The sequence below is a fragment of the Hemitrygon akajei genome, chromosome 12 (assembly GCF_048418815.1).
Source record: "Hemitrygon akajei chromosome 12, sHemAka1.3, whole genome shotgun sequence".
NCBI classification, from domain to species: domain Eukaryota; kingdom Metazoa; phylum Chordata; class Chondrichthyes; order Myliobatiformes; family Dasyatidae; genus Hemitrygon; species Hemitrygon akajei.
In genome coordinates this window covers 14432687-14457673 of record NC_133135.1, presented here as the reverse complement: position 1 = coordinate 14457673, position 24987 = coordinate 14432687, and the positions used below count along the sequence as shown (strand labels likewise).

At 42.2% G+C, this 24987-nt stretch overlaps 1 protein-coding gene across 1 annotated transcript in view; it reads right to left on the bottom strand.

The window, feature by feature from the left end:
• Positions 1 to 2415: 2415 nt before the first annotated feature.
• Positions 2416 to 24987, bottom strand: part of LOC140736727 (calcium-activated chloride channel regulator 1-like) — a 38373-nt gene continuing 15801 nt past the window's right edge. Inside the window, exons 5-14 of the mRNA XM_073062600.1 lie at positions 24424 to 24589; positions 23306 to 23527; positions 22606 to 22830; positions 22328 to 22505; positions 19366 to 19472; positions 19053 to 19274; positions 18690 to 18960; positions 8896 to 9063; positions 6011 to 6247; positions 2416 to 4761 (exon numbers count right to left, since the gene is read on the bottom strand). Coding sequence (XP_072918701.1) covers positions 4232 to 4761; positions 6011 to 6247; positions 8896 to 9063; positions 18690 to 18960; positions 19053 to 19274; positions 19366 to 19472; positions 22328 to 22505; positions 22606 to 22830; positions 23306 to 23527; positions 24424 to 24589 — 2326 coding nt within the window. The 3' untranslated portion in view covers positions 2416 to 4231. The remainder of the gene's footprint in view (positions 4762 to 6010; positions 6248 to 8895; positions 9064 to 18689; positions 18961 to 19052; positions 19275 to 19365; positions 19473 to 22327; positions 22506 to 22605; positions 22831 to 23305; positions 23528 to 24423; positions 24590 to 24987) is intronic.

Sequence of the window (24987 nt, the reverse complement as noted above, 5' to 3'; positions counted from 1 at the left end):
TTTGCCTCTAGGTCCCAATACTTTCTAGAAACTCTCCCACTGAGAAATCTGACACCTGACCAGGTTCTTTTCCCAATACCGAATCAAGTACAACCTCTCTTCTTGTAGACTTATCTACATATTGTGTCAAGAAACCTTCCTGAACACACCTAACTGCACTCCATCTAAACCCTTTGCTCTAGTGAGATGCCAATCGATATTTGGGAAATTAAAATCTCCCATCACGTCAACTCTGTTATTATTACGCCTTTCCAGGATCTGGTTCCCAATCTGCTCCTTGATATCTCTGTTACTATTGGGCAGCCAAAAAAAACACCCAGTAGTGTTATTGACCCCTTCCTGTTCCTAACCTCCACCCACAGAGACTCTGTAGACAATCCCTCCATGGTGTACAGCTTTTCCAAAGCCGTGATACTATCTCTGATCAACAGTGCCACGTCCCCAACTCTTTTGCCTCCCTCCCTGTCCTTTCTGAAACATCTAAAACCCAGTACTTGAAGTAACCATTCCTGTCCCTGAGCCATCCAAGTCTCTGTAATGGCCACCACATCATATCTCCAAGTATTGATCCACGCTCTAAACTCATCCATTTTCTTCACAACACTCCTTGCAGTAAAATAGACACATCTCAAACCTTCGGTCTGAACGTGTCCCTTCTGTATCACCTGCCTATCCTCGCTCTCGCACTGTTTACAAGCTTGCTCTATTTGTGAGCTAATCTCCTCTTCCCCAGTCTCTTCAGTTCAGTTCCCACAGTTCAGTTCAGTTGGCGAATTTTTTTGATGATACAAAGATAAGTGGAAAAGTAAGATAAAGAGCTAATAGCAATACTACAAACGGAATAAGAGCATAAGTCCTTAAGAGGTAGGAGCAGAATTCAGCCATTCGGCCTACCGAGTATGCTCTGCCATTTGATCATGGCTGATTTATTATCCCTCTCAACTCTGTTCTTTGGACTTCTCCCTTTAACCCTTGACAGCCTTACTCATCAGAAACCTACTAATTAACTTCTGATTATACCCAATAACTTGGCCTCCACAGCTATCTGTGGCAATGTATTTCACAGATTCACCACCTCTGGCTAAAGAAATTCCTCCTCATCTCTGTTCTAAAGGGACATCTTTGTATTCTGAGGCTGTGTCCTCTCATCCTAGACTCGCCCACTCTTGGAAGTATCCTCTTCATGTCCACTCTTTCTAGGCCTATTCAATAATGAGATCCGTCTCATTCTTCTGAAGTCCAGCAAGTATAGGCCAAGAGCCATCAAATGCTCCTCATACTGAATGTTAACCCTTTTATAAGCAACTGTGAGCTTTGTATCCATCTGCCATGGGCACCTGACAAATAATGTTTTAGCATAATAAACTAAAAGCTCCCCCAACAAACTTATTTTCACTGCATTTTTGCCCAGTTCTGAGATTCATTTGAGGCCACCTGATTGACTATCAGTGGTTACACACAAAATGCTGGAGGAACTCAGCAGGTCAGGCAGTTATCTATAGAGAGGGATAAACAGTCAATGTTTTGGCCTGAGACATTGACTGTTTATTCCTCTCCACAGGTGCTGCCTGATTTGCTGAGTTCCTCCAGCATTTTGTGTGTGTTTTTCTGGATTTCTAACATTTGCATAAACTCTTGTGTTTATGATTCCCTATTTTGTTCATTAATGAGGGAAATATCTAATTTCTAGAATTCATTTTCCTAATGAAACATTGAGCAATCTCAGGGACGATGAATCTCAGGGTTATATACTGCATTCATACTTTGATGATAAATGTATTTTGAATCTTTGAAGAATACACTGAAACTGACGCAAGTTGATAATTTTGACCCAGAATGATTTGTTATAGGAACTATTTTAACAACCTTGTCATCTTTAAAAGCAATAATAATTGAAAATGTAGAGGCAGAAACTGGGATTTAGATTCTAGGATTTAGAGGTAGGCATAGGTTAACTCTGGTAAAGAGCCAAAAGATACATAACAGGAAGACCAACCACGTGTCCTGTTGTGAACATCATAGGTACAGTGTGGAAAGAGTAATTGGATATGAAATATACCATCACGCATTTTGAATTAAGACAAAGTTAGATGCTAATAACTACTACATGACCATATTTGTTTTTATTTTAAAGCAGAATGGAAATTGCACATTCATGTTCAGTTTCAGTGAAGACAGAAAGCTATGGCTTCATTGCATCCATCTGCCATGGATCTGGTTCTGTTGTAAATTTTCCTGGCTGTGAGGACCAGATGAAGTGGAAGAGTTTTTTTTCTCTCTCTCTCCCAAAATTGTCTGAACTGGATTGTTGGTAGCTTAGGCTTCTTCTCAGAAACAATGCCAATTGGTTGCAGTCCATTTTCATTCTAAGAGCACCACTACTGAGCTAGGTGGAAGAAATTAAGCCTGCTACAATTATGGAAAGTAGCTGCTCTTTATTAAAATCTAAGATAATCATTTCATTCACACTTTACTACATAGCAGAAGCATAGCAAGTTACTACAGTCAGCAAGTTCTGTACAGCAATGTACTGGTGCACATTAATAGTCTGCAAACGTTTGAGTGGAAATGGGGTATCGTTTGATTCCCTGCAAAATGAAGTGTTCTCAGCATGCTTTAAAGGAGTCTTAGGTCATTTACTACGGCTGTTGATGAGAGTTTTAAGGTGGGAATATTGTTTGCTATTTATCCACACTTTACGATAGTTGTTACAGTTTGAAAGTAGTTCTTTGTTGGCAAACTTCTCCAGAACATCCAGAGATCACAAAGTATTTTGATGCAAATCCTACAAGCTGGATCCAATTACCCTTGTTTTTGCAACACATATTTTAACCATGCGTTAACAAATTTAGTAACAATTGCCTGTTGAAATTCTGCACATTACACAATAGCATCAGATGTAATTCTTACAGAGAACAATGCAATGAGCATCTGTGATATAGCAATTGTTGTGAAGATGTGAAATGACAGGAAATACGGAGAATATTAAAATTTCAGTACAGCACACACAACTCTCCCCTTTGACCGTGTAGGAGGCTGGTGCAAAAATTTCAGGAACCCTGGCAGAGGTACTTAAAACATCCTTACCCATGGGCGAGGTGCTGGACACTGGAATATAGCTAATGTTTCTCTGTTGTTCAAGAAAGTCTTTAAGAATACACTGGGAAATTATAGGCCAGTAAATCTGCCATAAATTTAAGTAAATTATTGGAAGGTATTCTAAGGGAAAAGATATATACTATCTGTGTAGACAAGGCCTGATTAGGGATAGTCAATATGTCTTTGTGTGTGGTAGGCTGTATCTAACCAATCTTACAGAGTTTTTCAAGCAGTTACCAGGTTTATGAAGGAAAGAAAGTGGATGTTGTTTGCATGGATTTAAGTCTGACAAAGTCCTGCATGGGAGGTTAGTTCAGTTGTTTGACATTCAGGATAAGTTAGTAAAATGAACTCAACATTTGCTTTGTGGGAGAAGCCAGAAAGAGGTATTAGAAGGTTGCCTCTCTGACTAGAGGCCAATGACTAGTAATGTGCTGCAGGGATCGGTGCTAGGAAGCAATGGACCTCTCCCTCCTGCTTCCATCTGTCTATCATCTCCTTCCTCACCTGATTTGATTTATCTTCACAGCCCCTACTCCCACTCACTTCTTTGTATTGGCTCCCTTCTTCCCCACTACACTCTCAGGGCCTTTATACAAAATGTCAACCATCCCTCTCTCACCACAAATGGTGCCTGGCTCACTGAGTTTATCCAGCTGTTGAGTTTTGCCTCAGGTTACAGTATCTGCAGGTTTTTGGGTTTCCATCTTTTCCATTTGTGTTTTCCAAAGATTGGGAATTAGATCCTGGCTCAAAAACTGGTGGCAGCAGCTTAAATCTAACTTTTGCAAGGGGAACTAGAAGATAAGCAGCTTCTAACCAATTTAAATAAGGCCATGTAAACATCAGCTGTAAAATTTATTTCTCCGGGTGATGCCAAACGCAGTTGAGATTTGGAGTGAAATGCAAACAACCAAATATGTTGTAATTACATAAACAATCATTCAATGGGATTTGACCAGACTTTTAAGATATTTATTTAATACATATTAACTTAAGGCTCATAATTTAAATATGGCAGGTTCTGCTGAATAACGATGAAGATTCATTGAGAAACTGATTGCTTACATGTTGTAAAGTAATAAAAAGACTAAATGATTTTAGTCACTCTCTGAGCATAATTAGAGTAAAATTAAGGGTGATGAGTTCTAATATGCTGAAGCTGATTAATGTTCAAACTGGGTGACACTCTCTGACGACGTCTGGTAGCCACAATACACACAGTGATGGCAATGATCAGAGTCATAATAATTAGAATACAACCAGCTATTAGAAGAATTTCCGAAACGTTAATCACCAGAGATTCATTAGTTTGGTTAGGTGAGCGCGATGTGGTTGTGTTTGTATGAGTTGAATAAGATGTTGTTAGTGACGGTGTCTGATTTGATGGTGTAGGTGGAGTAGATGGAATTCGTAGAGGCAAAATCAAGGCAGCCTGTGCTATATTTGACAAATCTGAAGAAAGGTTTGCTTTATCATGTGCAATGATTCCAAAGTAGAGTATTGTCCCATTTTTCAGTTCAATATTCTCAGAAATAATAAACGATTCCTCCGATTTTGCAGTCTTTGGATTCAAACCATTGGTATTGACCTTACGAGCAGATTGAAAATCATTTTTCAGCTGTGTGAAGTTTTTACTCATCCGTATTTCATAGTAGGAAGCTAAATAAAGAAAAAGGGATGAATGAAAGTTGATGAACAGTAAAAAGATCACCAATTCAAACTTTGTTACTATCACAGAGCAGTGCCATTAAAACATTCACTCAGTTTCTGTCTGCCTTCATTACAGTTTTTGGTTTATTTTCTATATTCTCTTTGGTACTTTGGACACCTCCAGAAATAGTTTGATGTCCTTTTGTATTGCAAAGTGCCATGAATGTCCAATACAGTTTCTAAATCCATTTATCTAACAGCAGGATGTCAGTAGTGCTGATAATGAGACTACTCCTTAGGGAGAGGGCAGAGGTAGGGTAAGAAAGGCAGATTTCCTCACCTGAGGAACATTGGTGAACCAGATTGGTTGGCATGCAACTTAGCAATGATGCTTCGAGGTAACCTTATTTGAGGTCGAAGGGAGTTCTGCGAGTGTAACCACAAGTACCTCACTCAGTGTGAAGCAACTTGCCTTGTGACACAAGTCAGCTCCCTTCAGCAGCCATTTGTGCAAAAATGTTTGGCACATTGAAAAGGAAGTAGAGTGCCTGAGTAAAGTCTCCAAGCATTCTGGAGAAGGACAAGATGGGAAAGTAACACACAAAATTTAGGATGAACTCAGCGTGTCAAGTAGCATTTATAGAGGGGAATAAACAGTTGATATTTCAGGTCAAGACCCTTTGTCGGGATTGTTTATTCATTAACTGTTTAATCCCCTCCATAAATGCTGCCTGCCTTACTGAGTTTCTTGTGTGTTGCTAAAGATTTCCAGCGTCTGCAGAACCTCTTGTGTTTAAAAAGGGAAATTAAGCTGCAATAACACTTCTACATTGGGCTAGTTTAAAGCCAATGTTACTTTGATTTTTGAATTAAAGATAGAAGGCTTAATTGCATTGTGCCCTGTCTCTAGTAATTCAGACGAAGAGTACAGATTAAATTACAAATATTAACAGTTTTAAAATGATAAATTAATTCAGCATAGAAACATGCCCTTTGGCCCATCTGGTCCGTGCTGAACTATGAATCTACCTAGTCCCATCAACCTGCACTCAGACCTCTCCCATTCAGGTGCTTATCCAACTTTCTCTTAGATGTTGAAATCAAACCCACCAGTATACAAATAAGAGAAAATTATCTCCATAGTGAGGCCACTCCATGTATGGAATTGATCATACAAGGTAATTATTGGTGATAACTATGTAATGAGGGTGCTCAGAAATGAAATTTCACACATACATTAGAATATAATTTGAATTACCATTTCCTTGATCAAAATCATCGCCTGGTGCTGTCCAGTTCAGTTGTATTTTATCTTCAACTATTGTTGCTGTAAGATCCATGACTTTATTAGGGGGAAACATGTCAGGGAGAGGTCCTTGAGGAACCTGATTTACAGTAAACGTGCCACCTGACTTGACTCTCTTGAAACTTCCAAAGTTTGTCTGAGGATTGTCCTCAATGGGTGGTGGCTTTGGTGGATTTTGTTGAATGAAGCCTAAAAGGAAAACAAAGAAAGTATTTCAGAAAAAAAAGATTATTTTAATTAGTGACTCTGAAAATACAATGCAGATTGATAATCCAAAGGCTACAGCCCTATCTCCTCCTATTTTACACAGGCCTAAGGAGGAAAGTTAAAAGGAGATGTACAGGGTTTTTACACCAAGAGACCAAGTCTTTTTACACCAAGAGTGGAAGGTATCTGGAATACTCAACCAGGGGAAGTGGTGGAAGAAAGCATAATTGCAATGTTTTAAAGGCATTTAGATAGATAAGATAAGCTTTGTCACTGTATATCAAAACATTAGGCAAAATGTATCTTATGCATCAAATCAAATCAGTGAGGATTATGCTAGGCAGCCCACAAGTGTTACCACTCTTCGGCACCAAGATCGCATGGCCACTCTAACCATATGTCTTTGGAATGTGGGAGGAAACCAGAGCATCTGGAGGAAACCCGCATGGTCACAGGAAGAATGTACAAACTCTTTACAGAGAGCAGCAGGAAATGAACCCAGATTTTACAACTGGCACTGTAACAGCATTACACTAAAGCGCTACACTGCCATGCCGCCCCATATAAACTTACAGGAATGGAGAAATATGGATCATGTGCTGGCAGAAAAGTTTGATTTAATTTGGCATAATGATCAGCATAGACATTGTAGGAAAAAGGTCCTGTACTGTGGAGAGCATTCCATCTAGTGCATCCAGTCTGAAATGGAAGACCACAGCTCAGGATCAGAAAAAGCTGCAGAAAGTTGTGAAAACAGCCAGCTCCATCATGGGCACTAGCTTATTCTGCATTCAGGACACCTTCAAAAGGCAATGCCTCAAAAAGGTACATCCATCATTAAGAACCCCATCGCCCAGGACACATCCTCATTGCTACCATCAAGGAGGAGGTACAGGACCCTGAAGACACACAGCCAACATTTCAGGAACAGCTTCTTCCCTTCTGCCATCAGATTTCTGAATGCACTATAAGTCCATGGGGTGGCTGGTGGTATAGTGGCATCAGCATTGGACTTTGAGACAAATGGTCCTGATTTTAAATCTGGATGGGTCCCAATCTGGGCTGTAGCAAAATCTGCGCAGAAAAAAAACACTGGCACTTTACTTCCATATCTTGCCATGAAAACCCTATGTACATAGGATATCCATGGAGAACTACACTATCCATAGGGTTGCCATAAGTCTGCAATGAATCAATGCTACCGAACAACATATTAAGTATATATATGTTCAACATATTGAATATATATAGTAAATATATATATATATTCATTTGTAATTTATAGTTTTATTGTTATGTATTGCAATATACTGCTGCTGCAAAACAATAAATTTCATGACATTTGCCAGTGATAATAAACCTGACTCTGATTTATTGATTTCTATTGTTTTATGTTTACAATTTCAATGTCAAACCTTCAAACTTTTCACATTGGGGTTTGAAGATTTAATTTAGGTTAACACTGAACTGCAGAGCAGAGGAACTAGTGCACTGTTGACATATGATATGATGTGATGCCCACTCTTTCTCCTAATTTGGAGAGTAAGGAACACTCTCCTACCTTGTAAACATATCACTATATCCTCATCATCACCCTGAACCCACTATCAACAGCACTATGGCAACAACTTCACTGGAAAGATTATAGTGCTTAATAATAGCAGTCCAGCAAAAGATTTTCAAAGAACATTAGCAATGGCTAGTGACTGGCCTTTTCAGCAATATGCACATTGTTAATGATATGAGAAAACAATTCTAATTTGTTAATGTATTAACATATGGTAAGCAACAGTCACCAAGGAAAAAATTCTAAACAATATGTCAGTTTTTGTTCTTTGTCTTTGGTATTAAACAAATTTGCTATTTAAAAAACCCACCATGATGAGAGTCAAACTCAAGACTGGGAGTCCAGTGTCATGCTTAAAGTCACTGCTATCTCAGGATGACCTTTGCTTTGACATTTAATACAGGAATGGAGCATTGCAAGTGTTTTATCAAAAATGTAATGCAAGATTAATGGGAAAAAAATTGGATAGTGGGGTGGGGTGAGGATCTCAGTCATCATAACAGAGGAGAGGCAAATGAAGGAGGACCTCAGAAATGGGTTCTAACATTTTTGCTGATACTCATACTTTGGGGCATTCATCTCTTTGTGTGTATGTCTGCAAAGAACAAGAATTTTAGGTTGTATATTGTATACACTGTTTGATATTAAATGGAATTATTGAACTATTGAAATATAAGGTTCAGGTATTTTAAGTCACAGCTGTCAAAAGCAGGGAAAAACAAGATGGGAGCAGAACCAGTGGAGTTGAAACTTTGGGAGAGATGTTTACAAAGCTTACAGAGGTACAGAGGGGATGGGCTAACTTGAACTTAATCTCAAACTTTTGGTTTTAAGAGGTGGATATCAGGCAGTGAGGACAGGGGTCAACAGGGTACTGGAGGAGTTGAGTTTCAAAGAAAATGAATGATAGGGGGTTGTTCTGAGATCATTGGAGTTGTCAAGTCTAGGATTAGGAACAGCAAAGATGAGAGCTTCAATGGCACTTGGGCTAAGGAAATTCATGAAAGCAGGCAGTGTTACACTTTTTAAAAAAGTACTTAACATTTATCCATTAATACATTACCATTTTGCACATATCCTGGGATGTACATAGCATGACCTTGCCGCCTGGCTGCAAATCTTGTGATCCCATCTTTTCCTTGAACAGATATTTTAAGGTTATATCGTCCACTTCCACCAAAATCAATAAAATATCGAGAATAAACACCATCATTTCTAACAGCGTCAGGGTCTAAAGATAAAAAGACAAACAGAGATTTAAACAGACATGCATAGCAACTTATGAAATATTAATTTCCCTGATAACATTCTCCTTTAATTGTAAAGAGGATTAATAAATTGCTATATGTCAGACTAGTAATAATATTTGCTGTCCTAGGCCCAGAATGTCTTTTGACCAAGCTCAGCTCCCTAACACAGCTGCTGACTCTTCCAAAGGTCAAAGAGTTGTTTTTGAATAATTTAAGTTCCCGACCAATATTCTCTGCTCAGCTTCTTGTTGTAAACAAGAACCAGTTTTTTATTCTTTATGTAAATTGCAAGCAATTAATCAATCTGAAGTTAAAGTACAGCTTTGCAAACAACACCGTCTATAGACCACAAACTGCTGACCCACAGCACAGGGGTTGCTGCTCAAGAGTTGAGACCATAAGACCATAAGATAGCAGAAGTAGACCATTCAGTCCATCGAGACTGCTCCGCCATTCAATCATGGACTGATTCAATTCTCCCAGTCATCCTCACTCCCCTGCTTTCACCCTTTGATGTCCTGGCTAATCAAGAACCTATCTATCTCTGCCTTAAATACACCCAATGACTTGGCCCCCACAGCCGCTCGTGGCAACAAATTCCACAGATTTACCACCATCTGACTAAAGTAATTTCTCTGCATCTCAGTTCTAAAAGGACTTCCTTCAATCCTGAAGTCATGCCCTCTTGTCCTAGAATCACTTACTATGGAAAATAATTTTGCATATCTAATCTGTTCAAGCCTTTTAACATTCGGAATGTTTCTATGAGATCCCCCCTCATTCTCCTGGACTCCAGGGAATACAGCCCAAGAGCTATCAGACGTCCCTCATATGGTAACTCTTTCATTCCTGGAATCGTTCTCATGAATCTTCTCTGAACCCTCTCCAGTGTAGGTAAGACAATGGGCTTGTGTTAATTGTGACTGTATCAAACCAGACAACACTGGTGAAGTTATTTAGTTCAAGGAATCTTGTAGATCAGATTGATACTGTTACTTTGCGCATAGCTGGGAGATTTGTGTACTCAGAGAGTTAGCACTCACAGCATTAATTGTAGCTGGCTGGGATCTCTGTCCCCAGAAATTTTTAGACCATCTGTGCAAATTTCCCAGCAAAGTTACAGTACCTGAAAAAATATTACAAGTGTGTGGTCATCAAGAGTCAAAAAGAACTATAAATGTAAGAGAGCAGTCAGGCTTGTTAGGAATGGCCAAGGAACAACAAGAAGAAGGAAAGGACGGGTGACTAGAATCCATTCCACTGCCTTGGACAGGTTAGGAGAATGGGCAAAGAAGGTGCAGATAGAAAACAGAGTTAGGAAAAACACAGTTGCTAGAAGAAATAAAAGCATGGACTATTTTCTAAATGGAGAGAAAATTCAAAAATCAGAGGTATAAAGAGACTCCTCGTGCAGGATTCACAAAAAGTTTAATTTGTAGATTGAGTCTACGGTGGATGACTTGATCATCTGCAACTCATTCATATATCGTTTTAGCATAGGAATTGTATGTATGTTTTTGAAATCCTTTGTGTTATAAAAATCTTTGTAATTTGGCAACCTTTTATTCAAATATCGCTCCACTCTTCAAGAAGGGAGAGAGGCAGAAGAAATGATACTATAGGTCAGTTAGTCCGCCCTCAGCGGTTGGGAAAATGTTGGAGTTAATTATTAAGGTTGAAATCTCAAGCTACTTGGAGACATATGATAAAATAGGCTGTAGTCAGTATGGTTTCCTTAAGGGAAAATATTGCCTGACAATCCATTGGAATTTTTCAAAGAAATAACAAGGGTAGATAAAGGAGAATCAGTTGATGTTTATACTTGGATTTTTAGAAGGCCTTTGACAAACCGCCATACATGAGGCTGCTTAACAATCTACAAGACCATGATACTGCAGGAAAGATTTGAGCATGGATAAAGCAGTAGCTGATTGGCAAGAGGTAAAGAGTGGGAATTAAAGAGAGCCTTTCCTGGCTGGCTGCTGGTGTTCCACAGGGGTCTGTTTTGGGACCGATTCTTTATATATAATATGACAATGATTTGAATGATGGAATTGATGGTTCTGTTGCAAAGTCTGCAGACAATATGAAGATAGGTGGAGGGGCAGGTAGTTTTGAGAAAGTAGAGAGGCTACAGAAGGACTTAAGACAGATTAGAAGAATGGGCCAACAAATGGAATATAGTGTCAGGAAGTGCATGATCATGCACTTCAGTAGAAGAAATTAAAGGGTTGCCTATTTTCTAAACAGAGAGAAAATACAAAAAGTTGAGGTGAAAAGGGACTTGGGAGTCCTTGTGCAGGATTCCCTGAAGGTTAATTTGCAGGTTGAGTCTCTGGTGAGGAAGGCAAATACAATGTTAGCATTCATTACAAGGGGACTAGAATATAAAAGCAAGGAAGGATGTAATGTTGAGACTTTATGAAGCACTTGGAGTATTGTGAACAGTTTGGGCCTCTTATCTTAGAAAGGATATGCTGAAACTGAAGAGGGATCAAAGGAGGTTCATGAAAATGATTCCAGGATTGAATGGCTTGTCATATGAAGACAATTTGATGGCTCTGGGGCTGTATTTGCAGAAATTCAGAAGAATGAGGGGTGACCTAACTGAAACCTATCAAATGGTGAAAGCTCTTTATAGAGTGGATGTGGAGAGGATGTTTCCTATGGTGGGAGAGTCTGTGACCAAAGGACCCAGCCACAGAATAGAGGAGTGTCCTTTGATAATGGAGATGAGGAGAAATTTGTTTAGCCAGAGAGTGGTTTCACACCCAGAGGATACCTTCATTGTCGCCAGTGACTTTAATCAAGCGTCGCTGACCAAAGTCTCTCTGAAGTTTTGTCAGCACATCCAGGTGAGCACTCATGGAGATAACACACTCAACCACTGTTACACTCCCTTTCATAACACTTACAAGGCTCTCCTCCGTCCAGCTTTTGGACAATTAGATCACTTTTTGATCCTGTTTCTCCCGTAATACAGTCAGAAGCTGAAACAACAGACGGCCATAGTTAAAACCGTCCACTGTTGGTCTGACCAATCAGCCTCCATGCTACGGGACTTCGTCGATGATGTCAGCTGGAATGTCTTCCCTGATGAGGATGTCTCTAAGTTCACTGATGGAGTCATGTGCTTCATCTGGAAGTGCATCAACGATATTGTCCCCCAGAAGTCAGTCAGGGTCTTCCCAAACCAGAAACCCTGGATCAGTAGCTCCGTGCGAGCAGCACTTACAGCATGACATCGGGCTTACGTTGCCGGAGATCAACTAGAGCTCAAGAAAACAAGCTATGATCTGCGCAAAGCTATCAAGGCTGTATATAACAATATAGGGAGAAGATTGAGTCAAGATTCACAACAAACAGCACACGTGACTTGTGGAGAGGGCTACATGCAATCGCAGATGTCAAAGCCAAACGCTGTGGTGCCACCAACATCGCAGCCTCTCTCCTAGATGAGCTCAATCACTTTAATGCTAGATTCCATGTCGCTAACTCTGAGCCTCCGAGGAAAGCCACCACTACAACCTGCAACCTGGTCATCTCTGAGGCTGAGGTATGCAGATGTTTCCAACAAATGGACAGTCGCAAGGCTGCAGGACCGGACGGCATCCCAGGGCGAGTACTCAGGATGTGCGCGGCACAACTGGCAGGTGTGACAACTGACATTTCTAATCTCTCCCTCTCCCAGCGTAGAGTGCCCTCCTGCATCAAAACACCCACCATTGTCCCTGTACCAAAAAAGATCAAGGTGACATGCCTGAATGACTGTCGTCCTGTCGCACTCACCTCAATAATAAGCAAATGCTTTGAGAGGCTGGTCAAGGATTACATCTGCAGCTTGCTACCACCCAAACTGCACCCCTGCAATTCGCCTACCAACACAATCAATCAACAGATGACACAACAGCCACTGCTCTAACACATCTGGAGAAGAAGGATGCTTATGTGAGAATGCTGTTCTTGGACTACAGTTCAGCATTCAACACCATAGTTCCACCCAGGCTCGACAAGAAGCTCGGAGACCCTGGCCTTGACCCTGCCTTGTGCCACTAGATTCTGGACTTTCAGTCAGATCGCCAGAAGATTGAGAGAGTGGGCTCCCTCATCTCCAACCCTCTGACTCTCAATACAGGAGCCCTTCAGGGCTGCATACTGAGTACCCTCCTTTACCCCCTGTATGTCCATGACTAAATCGCCACTCACAGCTCCAATCCACTAATTAAATTTGTTGACAACACTACCTTGGTTGGCCTTATCTCAAACAATAACGAGGTGGCCTATAGAGAAGAAATCATCTCTCTGACACAGTGGTGTCAAGAAAACAACCTCTTCCTTTATGTCGCAAAAAACAAAGGTGCTGGAATGGAGATGGGCTAACCCTTAATGACCAATGGATTTGGAGTTCCATTAGGTTCGCACAGTTAATCTCACTGAAGGATGTTTTCTAGAATGGCTGCATTATTTCTTTGATAGTTTTTTCCCAATCATTCTCGCTGCAGTGCACCATATCACTTCCAATGAACATCCAGTGAGATGGGGAACTTCTTAACCTACAAAACCTCAATAGGTGATCTGCAGTACACAGATGACACTTGAGTTTTCATACATTCATGGGTGTATGTAATCTTAGTTTAATTTAAAAGGTAGGCTCAACATTGTGAGCAAAGCATTCAGACACAAACTTGAAATACCATAAGACTATAAGAAATGGGAGCAGAATTAGGCCATTTTGTCCATCCAGTCTGTTCTGCCATTTCATCATGGTTAATGTCATGGTCCAGTCCATGAAGGACGCATTCTGGCTCACAGTCCAGTCCGTGGACTCCATACTCCGGGTCTTCTGGCTGTCCCTTTTCTCATTTGGGCTTAATTGTAGGCATCTGATTCTCGTCTTGTGGCCTGGAATATAAGTGTCCCTGTGTTTGAGGGTGTTGGCTGGTTTGTCTTGTCAGTATCCTGTCCTCGCCTCTGTGGGGTAAGTCAGGCCATCATTGCTGTTGCTTTGAGGCTGGACTGTTCCCTTCCTTCCCTCTGAAGCCCTGCCCTACAACCTCTGCCTGAGGCCCTGCCCTGTGACCTGTGTCTGGAGCCTCGCCTCGCCTCTGTCTGGAGCCTTGTGTGGAGCCTCATCTCGCCTCTGCCTAGAGCCTCACCCTGTTTGGAACTGTCTCTGTGTCCATGCCTTTGCTAGGTAGGTCTGGCTGTTTGCCACTACCTAGTATTGGCAACTGTCTCATCATATTCAGCTTTCTGTGTTCTGTGTAATGAGTCCTGGCCCTATGTCCTGTACCCAAGGAGGGGTCCTGGCTCGGTGTTCCATGTTCCTGTTCTCCCTCGACTAAGGCTCTGTGTTCTCCTCTTGTCGATGTGCCTCGCCCAGCCCAGGAGTACCTTGCCCAGCCCGGTGCTGGGCTTCCCTCATCCAGTGCTGGGGTTCCTTTGTCCTGTCCAGGAGTTTCACGTCCAGTTCTGTGACTCTCCATGTCCTATAGCCACGTCTTGTCCTCACCTGGTTCTGGAGACCGAGCCCGAGTCAAGACCCAGGTTCTGGGTCCTTGTCCAGTCTCTGGCTTGGAGTCCAAGCTCAGGCTCCTAGTTTCCAGTTCCATGTCCTATTCCGCTATCCTTAGCAAGTCCTAGCTCAGGCTCAGATTACTTGTCTCGTCCGGGGCCTGTGTCACGTCCAGCGTCCTTTCTTCCTCACTTCCTTTGCTTCCTTCTCACGCCTAGTCCTGTTCCTGGGAGTTCAGTGTCTGTGTCTTGCTTTTGGGTCCACACCCAACGGCCACTCTATGACAGCTAATCCATTTTCCATCTCAGCTCAAATCTCCTGCCTGCTCCCTATAACCCTTCATGCCCTGACTAATCAAGAATCTATCAACCTTGGCCTCCACAACCACCTTTGACAAAGAATTCCACAGATTCACCACTCTGGCTGAATAAATGCCGCCTCATCTCTTTTGTAAAAGGACGTCCCACTATTCTGAGGCTCTGCCCTCTGGGCTAGACTCCTCCACCATCCTCTCCATATCCACTGTACCAAGTCCTTTCAACATTCAGAGAGTAGAGGCCCAGAATCATCAAATGCTCCTCATATGACAAGCCTTTCAATCCCTGAACCATTTTCATGAACCTCTTTTGAACCCTTTTCAATGTCAGCACTTCTGTTCTTAGATAAGGGGCCCAAAACCGCTTACAATATTTCAAGTGAGGCTTCACCAGTGCATTATAAAACCTCAGCATTACTTCCTTGCTTTTATATTCTAGTCCTCCTAAAATAAATGCTGATGTTACATTGTCATTGACACTGCAAATTCTTCTACAGAGAATGCTGCATGAGTACTCCGAAGCAACACACACAAAATGCTGGAGGAACTCAGCAGGCCAGGCAGCATCTATGGAAAAAGAGTACAAACAACACTTTGTGCCAAGACCCTTCACAGGACTGGAGAAGTGAAACCTGAAGGGTGAAGGATGAAGTAAAGAGCTGGGAAGTTTATTGGTGAAGGAGATATAGATCTAGAGAAGAAAGTCTGATAGAAGAGGACAGAAGGCCATGGGAGAAAGAAAAGGCCATGGAGCACCAGAGAGAGGCGATGTGTGGGCAAAGAGATAAGATGAAAGAGGGAAAAGGGGATTGGGGAACGGTGAAGGGGAAAGTTCGAGAAATCGATGTTCATGCCATTAGGTTGGAGGCTACAGAGATGAATTATAAAGTGTTGTTCCTCCAACCTGAGTGTGACCTCATCACAGCAGTGGAGAAGGCCATAGATAGACATATCAAAATGTGAAAGGGAAGTGGAATTAAAATGGGTGGCCACTGGGAGATCCCTCTTTTTCCAGTGGACAGCGCGCAAGTGCTTGGTGAAGTTGTCTCCCAATCTATGTTGGGTCTCACCGATGTGCCACACCAGGAGCCACACTATGTTGGGCCACACCAGGAGCACTGGACATAGTACATGACTCCAACAAACTCACAGATGAAGAGTTGCCTTACCTGGAAGGACTTTTTCTTGCCCGGAACGGTAGTGAGGAAGGTGGTATAGGGACAGGTGTGACACTTGTTCTGCTTGCAAGATTAAGTGCCAGGATGGAGATCAGAGGGGAGGGACGGATGGATAATGGAGTCACGTAGGGAGCAATATCCCTGCAGAAAGCGGGAAGTGGAGGAGAGGGAAAGATGTACATAGTAGTGAAGTCCCATTGGAGATGGCGGAGGTTATAGAGAATTATGTACTGGACCTGGAGGCTGGTGGGGTGGTAGGTGAGAACAAGAGGAACCCTATCCCTGGTGTGGTGGCAGGTTGTTGGGGTGGGGCAGACTTGCACGAAATACAACAGGTGCAGGTGAGAGAAGCATTGAAGGAGGAACACAGGATGCCCCTTTCTTTGAAAAAGGAGGACACCTCTTTAGTTCTGTAATGAAAAGCCTCATACCGAGAACAGATATGACAGAGACGGAGGTATTGAGAGAAGGGGATGGCATTTTTACAAGTAAGTGTGGGAAGAGGTATAGTCCATGTAGCTGTGAGAATCAGTGGGTTCATAATAGACATCAGTAAATAAGCTGTCTCCAGAGATTGAGACAGGGGAGGGAGGTGTCGGGAATGGCCCAGGTTAAGTTTGACGGCAGGGTGGAAGTTGGAGGTAAAGTTGATGAAGTCGATGAGCTCAGCATGGGTGCAGAAAGCTGAACCAATGCGGTCGATGTAGTGCAGGAAAAGTTGGGGAGTGATGCCAGTGTAGGCTTGGAACATAGACTGTTCCATGGGAGATATGTTTTGTGGTGGGATCCTGCTGGAGATGGCAGAAGTATGTGCCAGACACAGATGCTGGTGGGGTGGTAGATGAGGACAAGAGGAATCTTATCCCTAGTAGGGTGGCAGGAGGATGGGGTGAGAGTAGACGTGTGAAATAGAAGAGGTACAGTTGAGGGCAATGCTGATGGTGGAGGAAGGGAAGCCCCTTTCTTTGAACAAAGAAGACATTTTCTTCATTCTGAAATGAAAAGCCTCATCCTGAGAGCAGATGCAGCAGAGTTGGGGGAATTGAGAGAAGGGGGATAGCCAGGAACAGAGTGGGAGGAAGTATAGCCCAAGTAGTCGTGAGAGCCCATGAGTTTGTAGTAGACATCAGTAGATAAGCTGTTCCAGAGATACAGACAAGGAGATCAAGAAAGGGGAGGGAGGTGTCGGAAATGGACCCGGTAAATTCAAGGGCACAGTGGAAGTAGGAAGCAAAGTGAATGAAGTCAATGAATTCCGCAAGGATGCAGGAGCAACACCATTGCACTCATCAATGTAGCATAGGAGAAGTGTGGAATGGTCACCAGTATATGTTTGGAACATAGTTCCACATAGCTGACAAACTGGCAGGTATTGCGGGGCCCATGGCTACACCTTTGGTTTGAAGGAAGTGGGAGGACCTAGAGGAGAAATTATTTAGTGGGTACAAATTTCGCTAGGCAGAGGAGAGTGGTGGTGGAGGGGAACTGGTTTCATCTGGTGTCCAGAAAGAAATGGAGAGCTTTGATGCCTTCCTGATGGGGGATGGAGGTGTATAGGGACTAGACATCCATAGTAAAAATAAAATGATGGTGGGCTAAGAAACCTGAAACCATTGAAAGGTTCCAGAGTGTGTGAAATGTCACGGATGTAGGTAGAAAGGGACTGAACCAGGAGGATAAAACAGAGTCAAGGTATGCAGATATGAGTTTAGTGGGCTGAAACAATGGGTCTACCTGGACAAGTAGGTTTGTGGATCTTGCATAGAAAGAAGAAATGAGAGGTGCAGGGTGCAGGAACTATGAGGTTGGTGGCAGTGGATGGTAGACCCCCAGAGTTAATAAGGTTGGTGATGGTGTAGGAGACAATGGCCTGGTGCTCCTTAGTGGGGTTCTGTTCAAGGGGTAAGAAAGAGAAGGTGTCTGAGAGTTGGCGCTGGGACTCAGCAAGGTAGAGATCAGTATGCCAGACTACTACAGCACTTCCCATATCTATGGGTTTGATGGTAAGGTTAGGATTGGTGCAGAGGGAGTGGAGAGCAAAGCATTTGGAAGGAGTGAGATTGGAACTGAAGAGAGGAGCTGACAGCTACCTGAACCATAGATCCTCACACCCTGGATAACATACCTTCCAATACCAACATAGCATTGCCCACAACTCACTAACCCTAACCTTACATCTTTGGAATGTGGGAGGAAGCCAGAAGGATAGCTGTGCGGTCACAGTGAGAATGTATAGACTCCTTACAGACAGCAATGGGAATCAAACCCCGATCAGTAAACACTGACGTGGTGAAGTAATTGTGCTAACCACTTTGATACCATGCTGCCCTACATGAGACTGATCAGTCTCTACATCAACTCCGACGTCAGTCAGTTATGAATCCACAAAACTAGTGTGGAAGCTGTCCTTAACTCCAAAGGTCTAAAACATCCAGAAGCTATTTGTGGGAGGAGACCATATACAAATCTTTGTTTTCTAATGAACATAGTCTATAGTTCAATTGTAATTCAGGACCTGTTGTATTCTGTCACTCTCTGAATGGAACGTGAATAATGCTTTGTAATTGCATCCCTTTTCTTTTGTTCATATGCACTTACCTGCACCATCATCCAGAAGATCGATGCTGACAGAATTGCCGTCTGCCCGTTCCACTGTGGCTTTCACATTTGCATTAAGGACGGGTAAGAAACCATGACTGACTTCTGCAAAAATGACCAGAGGGGATGGATATGTTGATGTATCTTGATTGATGTGTCCGTTGACAGTGACAGGGGGAACTTTCTCATCTGCTGCACGGGATGTCACTGTGATGGTGAAAAAGTCAACTGCAGCAGCCTTATTCTGCATTGCATAGGTCCACTCTCCAGTCTGATAGAAAAGTTAAGCCATTTTAATTTGAAACAAAGGAGACCAAAAGTAACAATGAAAAAGATAGACACAAAATCCAATAAGAGCCATACCTCTGCTGTGCCAGGGATGGCAAGCCTCCCTGTATATAAAGACTGGTCCACCTCAAAGTTTACATATTTGTAAATTTTTCCACGAGGGTCTTGTACAAAGACAGATGGTGTAACTTTCTGCCATGTGATTACAAAGGAAGTATCATTCCCAATGGTTTTATCAATATAAACTGTGCCATTGAACCAACTATTCATGTTAATGCTCTTTGCAGAACTTTCAACCTGTAAACCAAACAGGAAAAAAATTTAAACTGATGAGGTATTTCATTTTCAACCAGTAAAGTACTGAAAAGTTGTTCTAAACAAAACAAACCTGGATTGACTGTTGACTAATGTTGCCATTTCCTGATACTAATCCAGTGAAAGCATCAATTAAACCATTTTCATCCAGATTATCTGTGGCCGAAAAACTCAAACCACCTGATAATTGAAGAATAAGAAATTGTAGAATTAACGTAGAGATCAGTAATCACGAAAAAGGGGAAATCTTTGCTCAAAATTTAAGTTATATTCTTGAATACAAGACTAATGAGGCAACAATTTGGCCCATAAGCCCCTAAACCTTTCCTATCATTATCTGCACAAATGTCTTAAATGTTGTTAGTGTATTTACCTCAACCATGTCTTCTGGCAGCTCGTTGCATTTGCACACCACCTTCTGTGTGAAGAAGTTGCACCTTCAGGTCTCTGTTCTCTCACCTTAAACCTATGTCCTCTAGCATGTGATACCCTTCTCCTGGGAAAAACAAGACTCTGTGCATTCACTGTATCTTTGCCCCCATGATTATTTACACCTCTGTAAGGCAGGGGCAGGAATTCATCTATAATGGGATGAATCCCTGTCTCTGCACTAAAATGGACCAGGTTGTACTTGGATTTTCTGAAGTGCGTTGATCGTATAATCACAAAATCTACTTCCAGGCAGTGTCCCCAGCTCATGACAACATGTCAGATAAAATCATTTGTATAAACGTAGAACATAGAACAGTACAGCACTGTACAGGCCCTTCGGCCCACAACTTGTGCCAACCCTTAAACCCTGCCTCCCATATAACCACCCACCTAAATTCCTCCATTTACCTGTCTAGTAGTCTCTTAAATTTCACTAGTGTATCTGCCTCCACCACTGACTCAGGCAGTGCATTTCACGCACGAACCACTCTGAGTAAAAAACCTTCCTCTAATATTTCTCTTGAACTTTCCACCCCTTACCTTAAAGCCATGTCCTATTGTATTGAGCAGTGGTGCCCTGGGGAAGAGGCACTGGCCGTCCACTCTGTCTATTCCTCTTAATATCTTGTACACCTCTATCATGTCTCCTCTCATCCTCCTTCTCTCCAAAGAGTAAACCCCTAGCTCCCTTAATCTCTGATAATAATCCATACTCTCTAAACCAGGCAGCATCCTAGTAAATCTCCTCTGTACCCTTTCCAATGCTTCCACATCCTTCCTATAGTGAGGCAACCAGAATTGGACACAGTACTCCAAGTGTGGCCTCACCAGAGTTCTATAGAGCTGTATCATTTCGCGACTCTTAAACTCTATCCCTCGACTTATGAAAGCTAACACCCCATAAGCTTTCTTAACTACCCTATCTACCTGTGAGGAAACTTTCAGGGATCTGTGGACATGTACCCCTAGATCCCTCTGCTCCTCCATACAACCAAGTATCCCGCCATTTACTTTGTACTCTGCCTTGGAGTTTGTCCTTCCAAAGTGTACCATCTCACACTTCTCTGGGTTGAACTCCATCTGCCACTTCTCAGCCCATTTCTGCATCCTATCAATATGTCTCTGCAATCTTCAACAATCCTCTACACTATCCACAACACCACCAACGCTTGTGTCATCTGCAAACTTGCCAACCCACACTTCTACCCCTACATCCAGGTTGTTAATAAATTTCACAAGAAGTAGAGGTCCCAGAACAGATCCTTGTGGGACACCACTAGTCACAACCCTCCAATCCGAATGTACTCCCTCCACCACAACCCTCTGCTTTCTGCGGGCAAGCCAATTCTGAATCCACCTGGCCAAACTTCCCTGGATCCCATGCCTTCTGACTTTCTGAATAAGCCTACCATGTGGAACCTTGTCAAGTGCCTTACTAAAATCCATGTAGATCACATCCACTGCACTACCCTCATCTATATGCCTGGTCACCACCTCAAAGAACTCTATCAGGCTTGTTAGACATGATCTGCCCTTCAGAAAGCCATGCTGACTGTCCCTGATCAGACCATGATTCTCTAAATACCCATAGATCCTATCTCTAAGAATATATTCCAACAGCTTTCCCACCACAGACATAAGGCTCACTTGTCTATAATTACCTGGACTATCCCTACTACCCTTTTTGAACAAGGGGACAATATTCGTCTCCCTCCAGTCCTCCAGTACCTTTCCCGTGGACGACGAGGACATAAAGATCCTAGCCAGAGGCTCAGCAACCTCTTCCCTTCCTCATGGGGCAGCCTGGGGAATATCCTGTTAGGCCCCGTGGACTTATCCGTCCTATTGTATTTTAACAACTCCAACTCCTCCTCTCCCTTAATATCAACATGCTCCAGAACATCAACCTCACTCATATTGTCCTCACCGTCATCAAGTTCTCTCTCATTGGTCAATACTGAAGAGAAGTATTCATTGAGGACCTCGCTCACTTCCACAGCCTCCAGGATTATCTTCCCACATTTATCCCTAAGTGGTCCTACTGTCCATGTTGTTTCACTGATGTTTTAATGTACTCTAAGATCAATCTAACCATTCCCTTCTACACAGCCCTGCATTTTTTTCTATCAGCCATGTGCCTATCTAAGAGTTTCCTAAATGCTCTTAATGTTTCTGCCTCTACCACAACCCTGGAATGGTGTTTCCTGCACCCATCACTCCCTGTGTAAAGAATTTGCCTTTAACGTTCCCCTATACTTTCCTCTAATTACACGTGTGTATATAAGGTTGAGCCACAAAAGACTGCTAGTGCTGGAATCTGGAGCAACACATTCGATGCTGGAGCAACTCAAGTCAAGCTACTTTTATTGCCATTTCGACCATAACTGCTGGTACAGTACATAGTAAAAATTTTAATGTGTTCTATGCTCTAAGACATGTCGATTGAATCATTTTGAACACCATAAACTTATGTGGGCCTAAATGGTCCTCAGACTCAGTTCCTAAATCATTTAAAACATTGACCCAATATCAACCTGCCCAATCTGAGTCCAATCCACAAGCCCGGATGTCATCATCAATCCATTTAAATGTATATTCCTTGCCTGTCATAAGGGATAATTGCCCCAGTTCCTTAGCTGCACTTGGACCTAATGCAATGGTGTGGATAATAGCTCCACTTCGTTCCACATCTCCAAAGCAACTGCTTATACCATAGTCTTCCCCATCAGTCAGCACAACCAGTTCGTCACCATTTGTGGCACCATCGTCTCCACGAAGCACCTGAAGAACAATCAGTTTTCATCACAGGGGTGAGGGGGGGGAGGGGACAGAGGAAATAATAATTATAAAAAATAATTCTTGAAAATTGCATCGTACTTACCTGAAAACCAGACCGAATACCACTACAGATATTTGTTCCACCACCTGCTGATGTAGGCAGGAAGTTTATAAGCTCCTTTCTCACATTGTCACCTTCAATTAGTGTCAGTTGCGTTCTAATAATTGCAGTGCTGTCAAAAGTAACAATGCCAACCTGGGATCCTGATTCAATGATCTGCATCAGGAATATCGAAGCTGCCTGCCTGAGCCTGGGAATTCGGTTTGCCTATTTTCATAAAGAAGATAAACCAGATTAGAAATTCAACTCCATGCTTCAATGCTATGTATCTCAGGGACTAATCAAATGAATCTTTCAATATAATTTCAATAAAGTTCCATCAATTCCATTATGGATCTAAGTGTATTTAAAGTGGGGGACTTTATCCCTAGACCAGTATTGAGGAAATACAGTATATTCCCCTTAAGAATTTCACTTTCACCATGTAAATCATACCTTTGTTTGTCCTCCCAAAGTGCAACATTTCACACTTTAAATTCCTCCATGTGCAGAATATCTTGTGTTTTAAAATCCATCTGACATTTTTTAGCCCATTCCAGATGATCCTTGAAATATTTTATCAGGATCCTGCTTGGATGGACAACCAAAATGCTAGGATGGTCTCTAACTACATGATATTACACACAGATACCTCAAATGAAGGGATTATTCCTCAGTATAAACCAACACTACTATTTCATACCGCACCCATGCTTCCAGAGTCATCAAGAACTAAGCATAGCACTCGATCCTTGACTTGCAGTAGAGTAAACGTCGGCACAAGGGAAGCAATATGAGCTGGAGGGTTATTCTTGAAGTCCTCTGATTGACTGATCACGTCCCAAGTGCTCCTGTAATCGCACATTTTGTTCTGCATGTTTGGTGCTTCAGGATTGTGGGTGCCACTGTCGCAGAATTCAACCACCTGAAAAATGAGGATGTAAGAAATGTCACAGTGTCTGTCAGCATTTGCAGATCTGTTTACTGGGTTTCACTTCAACTGGTGGAAATTTTACCCCTGAGCCAGAAAGCTGCTGTTTCTAGGCTTACTTCTTCTGTGACCCTTTCGAGTTCTGCATTCCCTCTGTAGATTTTTCTTCCGTGGTGTAATCTGAGGACTTGAACCAATGACTACATTCCAGAGGACACAATGGGCAACAACATGCATCACTCTTAGGGGTCATCATGGTATCAGAGGTTAGCCCATCACTTTACAGTGCCAACTGTAAGACTGGATTCAATTCCCACCACGATCTATAAGGAGTTTGTATGTTCTCCCCATGACTCCATGGGTTACCTCCGGCTGCTCCAGATCCCTCCCACATTTCAAGACTTACTGTGTAAGTTGTGGGCCTGCTATGTTGGTACCATAAGTATGCTGACACTTGGGCGCTGCCTTCAGCACAATACTCATTGATCTGATTTGATGCAAATGACACCGTTCACTGTACATTTCGATGTACATGTGATAGATAAAGCTAATATTTTAAAAAATCTTTAAATCTTTATCACTCTGAGGAATTTGTCTTTATTTACACCAGCTGTAGTTCAACCAAGTCTATGAGAGAAAAATGAATCAGTTAACTTTTAATGTTGTGGTACTGTAGTAACTAAGTTTGAGGAAATGTAATTTCTAACTGGAGTGTATCATACTATTCTATTGGAATGAAAATCTAACATGTGGCCTTCAAAACATGTACCGTTGTTACTTGATAGGGTACCTAAAATAAATAGGTATTGTGTCTTTTAATCAATTTATAAATCGTCCTTTGCTGTCCCAGAAATTGTTTTCAGAAAGTACTTATTGGAAGTTCAACTTACATCTTTTAATGCTTGGAGGTACATTATCGAAGCTGCTGTTGTTTGACTTTCATCTGGGAAAAACATACAATCATGGTTCGGGAGACCGGTGTTACTATCAGTGCTACAGGAAGAACAGGAGCCTCCTGAGCATGAGGCAAACTTTCCTGCTATTTCTTTAGAACACCTGAAAGTGAGAAGAAACCAAAAAATATTTAAATTAATTTCCAGCATACACAAGAAACAAAAACTAGATCTGGAGATACAAATAACTGCAAATGTTGGATTGCTCCACTGCAAAGTCTTTTCCAGGTAAAGCTACATTGATGAAGCTTTCCTCCTCACTATATATTTGGACGGTTAAAGTTTTGAGTCAAGACTCTTGATCGGGATTGAAAGGTAAAGTTGAGATAGCCGGTAAAAGGAAGGTGGAGGAAAGGAGTGGAGCAAGATCTGGCAGATTATAGGTAGATCTAGTTGAGAGAGGTGATGGACATATGAACTGCAGGGTAATACAGAGGGGCAGCAGAAAGATCTGAATCTCTATGATGGGATTTCTGTGAGAACTAAAGGCCCAGAGGCAAC